Below are 17379 nucleotides of genomic sequence, written 5' to 3' on the forward strand. Positions count from 1 at the left end.
GGAAGAAAACCCACGCAGGTCACGGGGAGAACGTACAAACTCCGTCCAGGCAGCGCCCGCAGTCAGGATCGAACCGGGGGTCTCTGGTGCTGCGAGTTGTAGCTCTAACCATCCTGGGTGTGGGGAGAGAGTGGTGTGCCACTCTCATGCCATGCCCCCCACCACCCCAACCCCACCCCCCATTTCCTCGTCTCTGTTCTAAATGGCTTCCCCCTTATTCTTAAACTGTGGCCCCTGGTTCTGGACTCCCCCAACATCGGGAACATGTTTCCTGCCTCTGGTGTGTCCAAGCCCTTAATAATCTTATACGTTTCAATAAGATATCCCCTCATCCTTCTGAACTCCAGAGTGTACAAGCACAGCCACTCCATTCTTTCTACCCCACCACCTCTCCCCCTCCCCCTCTCCCCCTCCCCCTCTCTCCCCCTCTCCCCCTCCCTCTCTCCTCCCCCTCTCTCCCCCCTCTCTCTCCCCTCTCTCTCCTCCTCCTCCTCTCTCCCTTAGAGTCCCTCTCTCCCCCACCACCCCCCTCGCTCTCCCACTCACGTTGGGTCCACGAAGAAGTACAGGCAGTGGTCCCTCTTGTCGAAAGTGCCACAGAGTCGAGCGGCCCGTCGATGCCGGGGAAGGCGAGGCCGATGGGCCGTGGGTAGCGGTTCCCCAGCGCGTCCTCACCCAGAGCCCGGTCATTGTCGTTGTCGTACTGCCAGTACAGCGTGCCTGCACACAGGGGGGGGACAGGGGGGAGGTGGGGAGGGAGACGGGAGAGATGGGGCCGTGGTCATTTGGTCAGGTCTTCGCTGGAATAGACACAATGGGATTAGATTAGTAGTATAGTCCCGTGTTGGTCATGCTTTGGTTAGCATGGAGGCTTTGGGCTGAAGGGCCTCTTTGCTCCATAACTCTCACGTGGGTTGGCATGGGCCGATTGGGTTGATGGGTCTATCTCCACATTGTACAATGTTTAGATGGGGTATCATGGTCAACACGGGCCGAAGGGCCTGTTTCCGTGCTGTACGACCCCTGGATTAGTAGGATCGTCCCTCTTTGGTCATGTCATGGTGGGCATGGGGACCTGTCGGGCCGAAGGGCCTGCCTCTGCTCTGTACGGCGCTCAGATGGGCCAGCACGGGTGTGTTGGGCTGAAGGGCCTGGGTCCGTGCTGTATGATGTATCATTGTCACCACAGGCCTGTCGGGCAGAAGGTCCTGTTTCTGTGCTCAATAACTCAGACGTGGTATCTTAATTGGCATGAAGTTTAGTTTAGTTTAGAGATACAGCTCAGGAACAGGCCCTTCGGCCCACCGAGTCCGTGCCGGCCAGCGATCCCCTGCACACGAACACCACCCTACACTTGTCGTGCTGAAGGGCTTGTGTCCGAGACAACACAGACACACAGTGGGCTGTGTCTACGCAGCACCACGCTCAGGTGGGATAGCACAGACACAATGGGCTGAATAGCACCTCTCTGTAGCTGGGGATCATATGCAGTATGAGGGATAGCACGGACATGTTGGGCTGAAAGGCCTGTCTGCGTAGCCAGGGCAGGGCCTGACCTGTAGATGGGGTATGAGGGATAGCACGGGCACAATGGGCTGAAGGGCCTGTCTCGGACGATGGGGTATAAGGGACAGCATGGACACGAAGTGCCTGTCTTGGTAGATGGTGTATGAGGGATAGCACGGGCACGATGGGCTGAAGGGCCTGTCTCGGACGATGGGATATAAGGGACAGCATGGACACGAAGGGCCTGTCTTGGTAGATGGTATATGAGGGATAGCACGGGCATGAAGGGCCTGTCGGTAGCCGGGGCGTGGCCTGACCTTTGAAGAAGAGGGTGAGGTCCTTGTTCCAGGTCCAGATGTGGACGAAGGCGTCGATGTCAGCGGGGGGCAGCCCACGCCAGCCCACCACCAGCGGGATGGGGTCCCCGTAGCGCGTGCGGTTGAAGCGGTTCTCGTACATCCAGTACCAGCCCTGCCGCATGAAGTACGTGTTGAAGCGGTACGTCACCTCCCCAAAGGCGTTCTCCTCACGGCGAACCCAGTCAAACACCGTGTTAAATCTGCCTTCACACACACCTGGAACAACACACACATAAACAATACACATTCTGCCATCCCACCCACCCACCCAGCACCGACATTCAATGTGATCATGGCTGTTCCTGCCTTCGCCCCATATCCCTTGATTCCGTTAGCCCAAAAAGCTAAATCTAACTCTCTCTTGAAAACATCCAGTGAATTAGCCTCCACTGACTTCTGTGGCAGAGAATTCCACAGACTCACAACTCTCTGGGTGAAAAACATGACAACTGCAACTTGGTTGTTGTTAGTTGTGTATGAAGGAACTGCAGATGCTGCTTTACACCGAAGATAGACGCAGAATGCTGGAGTAACTCAGCGGGTTGGTCAGCATCTCTAGAGAGAAGGAAGTTTCGGGTCGAGACCCTTCTTCAGTCTGAAGAAACGTCACCTATTCCTTCTCTCCAGAGAAGCTGCCTGTCCCGCTGAGTTGATCCAGCATTCTGCGTCTATCTTCGGTAGGTCCACAAGTTTTAGGAGAAGAATTAGGTCTACTCCGCCATTCAACCATGGCTGATCTCTGCCTCCTAATCCCATTTTCCTGCCTTCTCCCCGTAACTCTTGACATCCGTTCTAATCATGAATTTGTCTATCTCTGCCTTAAAAATATCCACTGACTTGGCCTCCACAGCCCTCTATGGCAATGAGTTCCACAGATTCACCACCCTCTGACTAAAGAAGTTCCTCCTCACCTCCCTTCTAAAAGAGCGCCCTTTAATTCTGAGGCTGTGACCTCTAGTCCTAGACTCTCCCACTAGTGGAAACATTCTCTCCACATCCACTCTATCCAAGCCTTTCACTATTCTGTACGTTTCAATGGGATCCCCCCTTCAATGAGGTCCTGGTTGTGTAGGAAGGAACTGCAGATGCTGGTTTATACCAAAGTTGGACATATAATGCTGGAGTAACTCAGCGGGACAGGCAGCATCTCTGGAGAGAAGGAATGTGTGACGTTTCTTCAGACCAAAGAAGGGTCTCAAATGTGAAACTTCACTCATTCCTTCTCTCCAGAGATGTGCTGCCTGTCCCGCTGAGTTACTCCAGCATTTTGTATTTATTTTCGGCTATAGTCAGTTAGTTAGTTAGACAAAAAATGCTGGAGTAACTCAGCGGGTCAGGCGGCATCTGTGGAGAACGTGGATAGGTGACGTTTCACAGAGTGCTGGAGTAACTCAGTGGGTCAGGCAGCATCTGTGGAGAACGTGGATAGGTGACGTTTCACAGAGTGCTGGAGTAACTCAGCGGGTCAGGCAGCATCTGTGGAGAACATGGATAGGTGACGTTTCACAGAGTGCTGGAGTAACTCAGCGGGTCAGGCAGCATCTGTGGAGAGAAGGAATGGGTGACGTTTCGGGTCGGGACCCTTCTTCAGACTGATGTCAGGGGAGAGGGAAACACAGAGACGAGGAAGTGTAGGAGGAAATGTGGGAGGAAACGGAAGATCCCGGAGAAATCCCATGCAGGTCACGGGGAGAATGTACAAACTCCATACAGACAGCACCCGTAGTCAGGATTGGACCCGGGTCTCTGGTGCATAACTGGGTGGGCACGGGGGGGGGGGGGGGGGGGGGGTGACGGAGAGAGGTGCCACTCACCGTAGATCTGCTGGATGGCCTTGCGATCGTGCCAGTCTAACTCCAGGTCTTTTGAGTCATGGGGAATGTAGTTTGGGTGCATGATGGAGCCCGACCTCCTGATATGGGGCAGCCCCAAAACATGACCAATCTCGTGCACAGCCACCTACACGGGAGACAAGAGACGCCATTACAGCAAGCAACTGCTGGTGCTGGGTTACAAAAATAACACACAGAGTGCTGGAGTAACTCAGCGGGTCAGGCAGCATCTTTGGAGAACATGGATAGGTGACGTTTCACAGAGTGCTGGAGTAACTCAGCGGGTCAGGCAGCATCTGTGGAGAACATGGATAGGTGACGTTTCACAGAGTGCTGGAGTAACTCAGCGGGTCAGGCAGCATCTGTGGAGAACACGGATAGGTGACGTTTCACAGAGTGCTGGAGTAACTCAGCAGGTCAGGCAGCATCTGTGGAGAAGAGGAGTCCAGACCTGAATGGTGAAGGGTGGTGAATCTGTGGAATTCTTTGCCACAGATGGCTATGGAGGTCAAATTAGTGGATATTTTTAAGGCAGAGATAGACAGATTCTTGATTAGTGCGGGTGTCAGGGGTTATGGGGAGAAGACAGGGGGATGGGGTTGGGAGGGAGAGATAGATCAGCCATGATTGAACTGCAAAATGGATGATGGGCTGAATGGCCTAATTCTCATTCCTGGGATCATTCTTGTAAACCTCCTCTGGACCCTCTCCAGAGCCGGCACATCCTTCCTCAGATATGGGGCCCAGAATTGCTCAAAATACTCCAAATATGGCATTATAGAGCCTCATGAGTCTTATCCTGTATCTGTACACTGTGGACGGCTCGATTGTAATCATGTATTGTCTTTCCGCTGACTGGATAGCACGCAACAAAAGCTTTTCACTGTACCTCGGTACACGTGACAATAAACTAAACTGAGACTGGACTGAGTTATTCCAGAACTTTGTGTCTGAATCGGAAAGAGATGGACAGTGTTTAGGTTTATTATAGTCACGTGTACCGAGGTACAGTGATCAGCTTTGTTTCACATCCTGTCCAAACAGATCAGATAATACTCGACGTAGATACAATCAGGTCAAACTCCAGTCCAACAGGTAGAGCAAAGGGGAAGATACAGAGTGCAGAATATAGTTCTCAGCATTGTAGCGCATCAGTTCCACAGACAAAGTCCAATGTCCGCAATGGGGTAGAGGTGAATTGGACAGTACCCTAGCTTATGGAAGGGCCGTTCAGAAGCCTGATAACAGAGGGGAAGAAGCTGTTCCTGAGTCTGGTGGTGCACGCTTTCAAGCTCCTGTACCTTCTGCCGGACGGGAGCGGGGAGAAGAAGGAATGACCGGGGTGGGACATGGACAAGTCTTTGATTGTGTTGGCTATTTTACTGAGGCAGCGTGAAGTGTAGATGGAGTCGATGGTGGGGAGTGTGGTGTGTGTGATGGACTGGGCTACATCTACAATGGTGGGGAGTGTGGACTGGGCTACATCTACATGGTTGGGCAGTGTGGACTGGGCTACATCTACAATGGTGGGGAGTGTGGACTGGGCTACATCTACATGGTTGGGCAGTGTGGACTGGGCTACATCTACATTGGTGGGGAGTGTGGTGTGTGATGTACTGGGCTACATCTACAATGGTGGGGAGTGTGGACTGGGCTACATCTACATTGGTGGGGAGTGTGGAGTGTGGTGTGTGATGTACTGGGCTACATCTACAATGGTGGGGAGTGTGGACTGGGCTACATCCACAACTCTGCAATGTCTCGTGGTCGTGGACAGAGCTGTGTGGATCCTGTTGCAAGGTGTGCTCCAGGCCAGGAGTCATCGAGCTGTCTAGCACGGTAACAGTCGGCCAAGTTGGAGTACTGGGCTCGTCCCATTTGTCTGCATTGGGCCAATATCACTCAACCTTTCCTGTCCATCTTTCTGTCTAAATGTCTTTTAAAACTGATAAATGTATCCACATTTCATATTTAACTTGGCCAGAGGTATGAATATTGATTTCTCTCACTTCAGGTAGCCCCGGCATTCCCTCTCTCTCTATCCCTTCCCCCACCCAAGTTGCACCAGCTTCTCGTTCTCACCCAGCAAACAGCTAACACCGGCCTGTTTCCTTCATCACCGTTACTTCCTTGCATATCTTTCATTCATTGTTCTTTATCTCTCCACATCACCGTCTATATCTCTCGTTTCCCTCTCCCCGGACCGGTCTGAAGAAGGGTCTTGACCCAAAACATCACTCGTTGCTTCTCTCCAGAGATGCCGCCTGTCCCGCTGAGTTACTCCAGCATTTTGTGTCTACCTTCGATTTAAACCAGTCGACCAAGGTGCCTCGTCTACACTAGTCCCACCTGCCTATGTTTGGCACATAATCCCTCTAAACCTGTTCTATCCATGTACCTGTACCTGTCCAAATGCCTTTTAAATGTCGCGCTAGTCCTTGCCTCAACTACCTTCTCCAGCAGCTCGTTCCATTCACTGGGGCGGTGAATCTGTGGAATTCGTTGACACAGACGGCTGTCGAGGCCAAGTCAGTGGATATATTTAAGGCAGAGATAGATAGATTCTTGATTAGTGCGGGTGTCAGGGATTGTGGGGAAAAGGCAGTAGAATGGGGTTGAGAGGGAGAGATAGATCCGCCATGATTGAATGGCAGAGTAGACTTGATGGGCAGAATGGCCTAATTTTGCTCCTATCACTTATACACCTAGCACCCTTAGTGTGAAGACCTTTCCCCTCTCACCTTAAACCCATGACCTCTGGTTCTCGACTCCCCATCTCAATTGACCAAATAGAAACCAAAGATCCTATAGTGGAGCAAGATAGACCACTCCTGCGAAATGCAATGGGCTGATGTGTAGTACGCAACGGAACGGAACGGAACGTGGGCCTTTTTTTCATCCATTTCAGTAACCCGACCCGACCCGACCCGACCCGACCCGACTCGCAGTGTAATCAACGTTACGGGGGAACAGCTTGTGTTAATAAATTATAATTCTGAAAACGAGGAGAACATTTTTCCAAAATAACTTTTATTTTTATGAGAATGTTTCCGTAACCGGCTTCCGTCTCCACACTAGTATCCTAGGGGATCTTTGGTGCGGAGACGGAAGCCGGTTACGGAAATGGGGCCGGAAATGACCCATGAATCTGCCCATGACCGTACCACGTCTTTTTCCTCGAGTGATCGATCTTGCTCGCTATAGGGTCTTTGGTAGAAACTGTGGTGACAGTTCTATCAAAATTCTTACGGGGTTGGACAGGCTAGATGCAGGAAGATTGTTCCCGATGTTGGGGAAGTCCAGAACAAGGGGTCACGGTTTAAGGATAAGGGGGAAATCTTTTAGGACCGAGATGAGGAGAACTTTTTTCACACAGAGAGAGTGGTGAATCTCTGGAACTCTGTGCCACAGAAGGTAGTTGAGGCCAGTTCATTGGCTATATTTAAGAGGGAGTTAGATGTGGCCCTTGTGGCTAAAGGGATCAGGGGGTATGGAGAGAAGGCAGGTACAGGATACTGAGTTGTAGATGGAGTCGATGGTGGGGAGTGTGGTGTGTGTGATGGACTGGGCTACATCTACAATGGTGGGGAGTGTGGTCTGTGTGATGGACTGGGCTACATCTACAATGGTGGGGAGTGTGGTGTGTGTGATGGACTGGGCTACATCTACAATGGTGGGGAGTGTGGTGTGTGTGATGGACTGGGCTACATCTACAATGGTGGGGTGTGTGGTGTGTGTGATGGACTGGGCTACATCTACAATGGTGGGGAGTGTGGTGTGTGTGATGGACTGGGCTACATCTACAATGGTGGGGAGTGTGGGTGTGTGTGATGGACTGGGTTACATCTACAATGGTGGGGAGTGTGGTGTGTGTGATGGACTGGGCTACATCTACAATAGTGGGGAGTGTGGTGTGTGTGATGGACTGGGTTACATCTACAATGGTGGGGAGTGTGGTGTGTGTGATGGACTGGGCTACATCTACAATGGTGGGGAGTGTGGGGCTGTGTGATGGACTGGGCTACATCTACAATGGTGGGGAGTGTGGACTGGGCTACATCCACAACTCTGCAATGTCTCGTGGTCGTGGACAGAGCTGTGTGGATCCTGTTGCAAGGTGTGCTCCAGGCCAGGAGTCATCGAGCTATCTAGCACAGTAACACGGGCAAAGTTGGAGTACTGGGCTCGTCCCATTTGTCTGCATTGGGCCAATATCACTCAACCTTTCCTGTCCATCTTTCTGTCTAAATGTCTTTTAAAACTGATAAATGTATCCACATTTCATATTTAACTTGGCCAGAGGTATGAATATTGATTTCTCTCACTTCAGGTAGCCCCGGCATTCCCTCTCTCTCTATCCCTCCCCCACCCAAGTTGCACCAGCTTCTCGTTCTCACCCAGCAAACAGCTAACACCGGCCTGTTTCCTTCATCGTTGCTTATTTGCATATCTTTCATTCATTGTTCTTTATCTCTCCACATCACCGTCTATATCTCTCGTTTCCCACTCCCCGAACCGGTCTGAAGAAGGGTCTTGACCCGAAACGTCACCCGTTCCTTCTCTCCAGAGATGCCGCCTGTCCCGCTGAGTTACTCCAGCATTTGTGTCTCTCTTCGGTTTAAACCAGTCGACCAAGGTGCCTCGTCTACACTAGTCCCACCTGCCTATGTTTGGCCCATAATCCCTCTAAACCTGTTCTATCCATGTACCTGTCCAAATGCCTTTTAAATGTCGCGCTAGTCCCTGCCTCAACCACCTTCTCCAGCAGCTCGCTCCATTCACTGGGGTGGTGAATCTGTGGAATTCGTTGACGCAGACGGCTGTGGAGGCCAAGTCAGTGGATATATTTAAGGCAGAGATAGATAGATTCTTGATTAGTGCGGGTGTCAGGGGTTATGGGGAGAAGGCAGTAGAATGGGGTTGAGAGGGAGAGATAGATCAGCCATGAATGAATGGCAGAGTAGACTTGATGGGCTGAATGGCCTAATTTTGCTCCTATCACTTATACACCTAGCACCCTTAGTGTGAAGACCTTTCCCCTCTCACATTAAACCCATGACCTCTGGTTCTCGACTCCCCATCTCAATTGACCCAATAGAAACCAAAGATCCTACAGCGGAGCAAGATAGACCACTCCTGCGAAATGCAATGGGCTGATGTGTAGTACGCAACGGAACGGAACGTGGGCCTTTTTTTCATCCATTTCAGTAACCCGACCCGACCCGACCCGACCCGACCCGCAGTGTAATCAACGTTGCGGGGGAACAGCTTGTGTTAATAAATTAAAATTCTGAAAATGAGGAGAACATTTTTCCAAACTAACTTTTATTTTTATGAGAATGTTTCCGTAACCGGCTTCCGTCTCCACACTAGTATCCTAGGGGATCTTTGGTGCGGAGATGGAAGCCGGTTACGGAAATGGGGCCGAAAATTACCCATGAATCTGCCCATGACCGTACCACGTCTTTTTCCTCGAGTGATCGATCTTGCTCGCTATAGGGTCTTTGGTAGAAACTGTGGTGACAGTTCTATCAAAATTCTTAAGGGGTTGGACAGGCTAGGTGCAGGAAGATTGTTCCCGATGTTGGGGAAGTCCAGAACAAGGGGCACAGTTTAAGGATAAGGGGGAAATATTTTAGGACCGAGATGAGGAAAACATTTTTCACACAGAGAGTGGTGAATCTGTGGAATTATCTCCCGCAGAAGGTAGTTGAGGCCAGTTCATTGGCTATATTTAAGAGGGAGTTAGATGTGGCCCTTGTAGCTAAAGGGATCAGTGGGTATGGAGAGTAGGCAGGTACAGGATACTGAGTTGGATGATCAGCCATGATCATATTGAATGGCGGTGCTGGCTCGAAGGGCCGAATGGCCTACTCCTGGACCTATTGCCTATGTTTCTATGTTTCTATGACAGGAAGTGATCTACCATCTGTAGGGGATTAGCCAATAGAATCAATGGTGACAGGAATTGATCTATTATCTGCAGGGGATGAGCCAATAGAAACTGAGTGACAGGAAGTGATCTATTATCAATAGGGGATGAGCTAATAGTAACTGTGACAGGAAGTGATCTATTATCTGTAGGGGATGAGCCAATAGAAACTGTGGTGAGAGGAAGTGATCTATTATCTGTAGGGGAAGAGCCAATAGAAACTATGGTGACAGGAAGTGTTCCGTTAACAGTAGAAGATGACCCAATAGAGATGGCCGGACACAGGAAGTGACCTGGACCTGTTGCTCTACAATGCTGAGAAATGACTATTGCAAGACAAAGTATTTCCCTCACTGAAAGTAAGCATTCAGGTACAGCAGGCAGTGAAGAAAATGAATGGCATGTTGGCCTTTATAACAAGAGGAATCAAATATAGGAGCAAAGAGGTCCTTTTGCAGTTGTACAGGGCCCTAGTGAGACCACACCTGGAGTATTGTGTGCAGTTTTGGTCCCCTAATTTGAGGAAGGACATTCTTGCTATTGAGGGAGTGCAGCGTAGGTTCACCAGGTTAATTCCCGGGATGGCGGGACTGTCATATGCTGAGAGAATGGAGCAGTTGGGCTTGGAAGACATATAAGATTATTAAGGGTTTGGATAAGCTAGGGGCAGGAAACATGTTCCCGATGTTGGGGGAGTCCAGAACCAGGGGCCACAGTTTAAGAATAAGGGGTAGGCCATTTAGAACGAAGACGAGGAAACACTTTTTCAAACAGAGAGTTGTGAGTCTGTGGAATTCTCTGCCTCAGAGGGCGGTGGAGGCCGGTTCTCTGGATGCTTTCAAGAGAGAGCTAGATAGGGCTCTTAAAGATAGTGAAGTCAGGGGATATGGGGAGAAGGCAGGAACGGGGTACTGATTGGGGATGATCAGCCACGATCACAGTGAATGGCGGTGCTGGCTTGAGGGCCGAATGGCCTACTCCTGCATCTATTGTCTATTGTCTATTGTCACTGGTGTTTCACTGAGTTGGGTCCCCGACACCTTGGGAAGGCTCAAGAGTTGGTTCAGGCATCCCGGAACAGCCTCCGCCCACCCCTAATCTATCCCTCCCCTCACCATCTATGCCAACAGCATCTACTAAATAAAGGAAGCTGCTACTAATGAGCTCACTCTAACAAACGTCAACACCTGCCTGCCATCTCCAGCTTATTCCAACCCAGCACTAAACACGGAATATCAACCTTGCATAATATCAGGGGACACTTACACAGGATGCATGCGGGGGGGGGGGGAGAGGTGGAGAGGCAGAGGAGGTGAGGGAGGGAGGGAGAGGGTGGGGGAGGGTTGGGGAGGGGGGAGGGGTGGGGGAGGGGGAGGGGGGAGGGGAGGGAGGGAGGGGGTGGGAAGGGGGGGGGGGGGGAGAGGTGAGGAAGGGAGTGGGGGGGGGGATGGGGGGGGGGTTGGGGTTAGGGGTGGGGGAGAGGGTTGGGGTGAGGGAGGGGGGAAGGGGAGGGGGTGGGGGAGTGGGTGGGGGGGGGGGGGGGATGAGGGGAGGGGTAGGGAGAGGGGGTGGATGCGGGTGGAGGGAGGGGGATGGGGGAGTGGGGGAGGGGGTGAGGAAGGGGTGGGGGAGTGGGGTGGGGGATGGGGGAGGGGTTGGGGGTTAGGGGTGAGGGAGGGGTGGGGGGATGGGGGGGAGGGGGAGGTGAGGAAGGGAGTGGGGGAGGGGGGCTGGGGATGGGGGAGGGGTTGGGGGTTAGGGGTGGGGGAGGGGATGAGGGAGGGGGTGAAGAAGGGGTGGGGGAGTGGGTGGGGCAGGGAGGGGATGAGGGGAGGGGTAGGGAGAGGGTGTGGATGCGGGTGGAGGGAGGGGGATGGGGAGAGTGGAGGAGGGGAGGGGGATGAGGGGAGGGGGTGAGGGAGGGGTGGGGGGATGGGGGAGGGGATGGGGGGAGGGGGGATGGGGGGAGGGTGTGGATGCGTGTGGAGGGAGGGGGATGGGGGAGGGGGGTGGGGGTGGTGCAAGGGTGATGGGGAGAGGGGGAGGGTCACTCACGGTGAGGAGGCTGATGCCCTCGCTGCTGGAGGGGGTGACGAAATGTTCGTCATCGTCGAAGTGCACGTCTCCCAGTCGCCAGGCGTGAGCATATTCCTGCCCCGTGCCGTCAAACACCTGCGAGCAACCCAGGTGCCTCTCTGTGGGGGAGGGGAGAGGCAGCACTGACACACCTGGCACACCTGACCCAGACACACCTGTCCACACAGACACACCTGTCCACACAGACACACCTGTCCACACAGACACACCTGTCCACACAGACACACCTGTCCACACAGACACACCTGCCCACAGACACACCTGTCCACAGACACACCTGTTCCCACAGACACACCTGTCCACACAGACACACCTGTCCACAGACACACCCCTGTCCACACAGACACACCTGTCCACACAGACACACACACCTGTCCACAGACACACCTGTCCACACAGACACACCTGTCCACACAGACACACCTGACCCAGACACACCTGTCCACACAGACACACCTGTCCCCACAGACACACCTGTCCACAGACACACCTGTTCCCACAGACACACCGACCCAGACACACCTGTCCACACAGGCACACCTGTCCACACAGACACACCTGTCCACAGACACACCTGTCCACACAGACACACCTGTCCACACAGACACACCTGTCCACAGACACAGACACACCTGTCCACAGACACACCTGTCCACACAGACACACCTGTCCACAGACACACCTGTCCACACAGACACACCTGTCCACACAGACACACCTGTCCACACAGACACACCTGTCACAGACACACCTGTCCACAGACACACCTGTCCACAGACACACCTGTCCACACACTCACACCTGTCCACACAGACACACCTGTCCACACACAGACACACCTGTCCACACAGGACACACCTGTCCACACAGACACACCTGTCCACACAGACACACCTGTCCACAGACAGACACACTGTCCACAGACACACACCTGTCCACACACTCACACCTGTCCACCTGACCACACAGACACACCTGTCCACAGACACACCTGTCCACACAGACACACACCTGTCCACACAGACACACCTGTCCACACAGACACACCTGTCCACACAGACACACCTGTCCACACAGACACACCTGTCCACACAGACACACCTGTCCACAGACACACCTGTCCACACACACTCACACACTGTCCACACAGACACACCTGTCCACACAGACACACCTGTCCACACAGACACACCTGTCCACAGACACACACTGTCCACACAGACACACACCTGTCCACAGGACACACCTGTCCACACAGACACACCCTGTCCACAGACACACCTGTCCACACAGACACACCTGTCCACACAGACACACCTGTCCACACAGACACACCTGTTCACACATACACACCTGTCCACAGACACACACCTGTCCACACACAGAACACACCTGTCCACACAGACACCTGTCCACACAGACACACCTGTCCACAGACACACCTGTCCACACAGACACACCTCCCCACAGACACACCTGTCCACACAGACACACCTGTCCACACAGACACACCTGTCCACACAGACACACCTGTCCACACAGACACACCTGTGCACAGACACACCTGTCCACACAGACACACCTGTCCACAGACACACCTGTCCACACAGACACACCTGTACACAGACACACCTGTCCACAGACACACCTGTCCACACAGACACACCTGTCCACACACACACCTGTCCACACAGACACACCTGTCCACAGACACACCTGTCCACACAGACACACCTGTCCACAGACACACCTGTCCACACAGACACACCTGTCCACAGACACACCTGTCCACAGACACACCTGTTCCCACAGACACACGTGTCCAGACACACCTGTTCCCACAGACACACCTGTCCACACAGACACACCTGTCCACAGACACACACCTGTCCAGACACACCTGTTCCCACACACACCTGTCCACACAGACACACCTGTCCACAGACACACCTGTCCACACAGACACACCTGTTCCCACAGACACACCTGTCCACAGACACACCTGTCCACACAGACACACCTGTCCACACAGACACACCTGTCCACAGACACACCTGTCCACGCAGACACACCTGTCCACAGACACACCTGTCCACACACACACACCTGTCCAGACACACACCCTCCACACAGACACACCTGTCCACAGACACACACCTGTCCACAGAGACACACCTGTCCACACAGACACACCTGTCCCACAGACACACCTGTCCACACAGACACACCTGTCACACACAGACACACCTGTCCCCAGACACACCTGTCACACAGACACACCTGTCCACAGACACCTGTCCACAGACACACCTGTCCACACAGACACACCTGTCCCACAGACACCTGTCCACAGACACACCTGTCCACACAGACACACCTGTCCACACACACACACCTGTCCACACAGACACACCTGTCCACACACACACCTGACACACCTGTCCACCCAGACACACCTGTCCACACAGACACACCTGTCCACAGACACACCTGTCCACACACACACCTGTCCACAGACACACCTGTCCACACAGACAACCTGTCCCACAGGACACACCTGTCACACACACCTGTCCACACACCACACCTGTCACAGACACACCTGTCCCCACAGACACACCTGTCACACAGACACACAGACACACCTGTCCACACAGACACACCTGTCCACACAGACACACCTGTCCACAGACACACCTGTCCACACAGACACACCTGTCCACACAGACACACCTGTCCACACAGACACACCTGTCCACACACACACCTCCACACACACACCTCTCCACACAGACACACCTGTACACACACACCCCTGTACACAGACACACCTGTCCACAGACACACCTGTCCACACAGACACACCTGTTCCCACAGACACACCTGTCCACAGACACACCTGTCCAGACACACCTGTCCACACAGACACACCTGTTCCACAGACACACCTGTCCACACAGACACACCTGTCCACACAGACACACCTGTCCACACAGACACACCTGTCCACACAGACACCCCTGCCCACACAGACACACCTCTACACACACACACACCTCCCCACACACACACCTGTCCACACAGACACACCTGTCCACACAGACACACCTGTCCACAGACACACCTGTACACAGACACACCTGTCCACAGACACACCTGTCCACAGACACACCTGACACACCTGTCCACACAGACACACCTGTCCACAGACACACCTGTCCACACACACACACCTGTCCACACAGACACACCTGTCCACACACACACCTGTCCACACACACACACCTGTCCACACACACACACCTGTCCACACACACACACCTCTCCACACACACACCCCTTTCCACAGACACACCTGTCCACACACACACACCTGTCCACACAGACACACCTGTCCACACAGACACACCTGTCCACACAGACACACCTGTCCACACAGACACACCTGTCCACAGACACACCTGTCCACACACACACCTGTCCACAGACACACCTGTCCCCACAGACACACCTGTCCACACAGACACACCTGTCCACACAGACACACCTGTCCACAGACACACCTGTCCACAGACACACCTGTCCACAGACACCTGTCCACACAGACACACCTGTCCACAGACACACCTGTCCACACACACACCTGTCCACAGACACACCTGTCCACACAGACACACCTGTTCCACAGACACACCTGTCCACACAGACACACCTGTCCACAGACACACCTGTCCACACAGACACACCTGTCCACAGACACACCTGTCCACAGACACACCTGTCCACACACACACCTGTGACCACACACACACCTGTGCACACAGACACACCTGTCCACACAGACACACCTGTCCACAGACACACACCTGTCCACACAGACACACCTGTCCACACAGACACACCTGTCCACACAGACACACCTGTCCACACAGACACACCTGTCCACACAGACACACCTGTCCACACAGACACACCTGTCCACAGACACACCTGTCCACCACAGACACACCTGTCCACACAGACACACCTGTCCACACAGACACACCTGTCCACACAGACACACCTGTCCACACAGACACACCTGTCCACGCACACACCTGTCCACACAGACACACCTGTCCACACAGACACACCTGTCCACACAGACACACCTGTCCACACAGACACACCTGTCCACACAGACACACCTGTCCACAGACACACCTGTCCACAGACACCACCTGTCACACACACACCACCTGTCCACACAGACACACCTGTCCACACAGACACACCCTGTCCACACAGACACACCTGTCCACACAGACACACCTGTCCACACAGACACACCTGTCCACAGACACACATGTCCACGCACACACACCCGTCTATCCACACACCCCCCTCCACACAGACACACCTGTCCACACAGACACACCTGTCCACACACACACACCTGTCCACAGACACACCTGTCCACACAGACACACCTGTCCACACACACACCTGTCCACACAGACACACCTGTCCACAGACACACCTGTCCACACAGACACACCTGTCCACACAGACACACCTGTCCACACAGACACACCTGTCCACACAGACACACCTGTCCACACAGACACACCTGTCCACAGACACACACCTGTCCACACAGACACACCTGTCCACACAGACACACCTGTCCACACAGACACACCTGTCCACACAGACACCTGTCCACACAGACACACCTGTCCACACAGACACACCTGTCCACACAGACACACCTGTCCACAGACACACCTGTCCACACAGCCACACCTGTCCACACAGACACACCTGTCCACACAGACACACACCTGTCCACACAGACACACCTGTCCACACAGACACACCTGTCCACACAGACACACCTGTCCACACACACACCTCTCCACACACACACACCTGTCCACACAGACACACCTGTCCACAGACACACCTGTCCACACACACACACCTGTCCACACAGACACACCTGTCCACACAGACACACCTGTCCACAGACACACCACACCTGTCCACACAGACACACCTGTCCACACAGACACCCCTGTCCACAGACACACCTGTCCACACAGACACACCTGTCCACACAGACACACCTGTCCACACAGACACACCTGTCCCAGACACACCCGTCAGCACCCGCCCCAGACACACCTGCCCCAGACACTCGTCCACACCCTGCCCCAGATACACCTGCCCCACACCTACCCCAGACACACCCGCCCCGCACCTGCCCAAGACACACCTGTCCACACCTGCCCCAGACATACCCGCCCCACACCTGCCCCAGACACACCTGTCCACACCTGCCCCAGACACACCCGCCCCGCACCTGCCCAAGACACACCTGTCCACACCTGTCCCAGACATACCCGCCCCACACACCTGCCCCAGACACACCCTGTCCACACCTGCCCCAGACACACCTGTCCACACCTGCCCCAGACATACCCGCCCCACACCTGCCCCAGACACTCGTCCACACCTGCCCCGGACACACCTGATAGTTGATGGAATTTAATACAGTGAAGTGTGAGGTGTTGTATTTTGGGACGTCGGACAAGGGCAGGACCTACACAGTAAATGGTTGGCCTCTGGGTAGTGTTGTAGAGCAGAGGGATCTAGGAGTACAGGTGCATGG

The 17379-nt window shown here is 53.7% G+C and overlaps 1 protein-coding gene across 1 annotated transcript in view; it reads right to left on the reverse strand.

The window, feature by feature from the left end:
* Window positions 1-17379, reverse strand: part of LOC129695063 (matrix metalloproteinase-21-like) — a 33616-nt gene that overhangs the window by 1042 nt on the left and 15195 nt on the right. The window contains 6 exon segments of the mRNA XM_055631815.1: window positions 110-113; window positions 547-596; window positions 599-720; window positions 1824-2081; window positions 3680-3824; window positions 11685-11824. Of these exon segments, the coding sequence (XP_055487790.1) occupies window positions 110-113; window positions 547-596; window positions 599-720; window positions 1824-2081; window positions 3680-3824; window positions 11685-11824 (719 nt within the window).

This window comes from Leucoraja erinacea, unplaced genomic scaffold (assembly GCF_028641065.1).
Source record: "Leucoraja erinacea ecotype New England unplaced genomic scaffold, Leri_hhj_1 Leri_928S, whole genome shotgun sequence".
NCBI lineage: Eukaryota > Metazoa > Chordata > Chondrichthyes > Rajiformes > Rajidae > Leucoraja > Leucoraja erinaceus.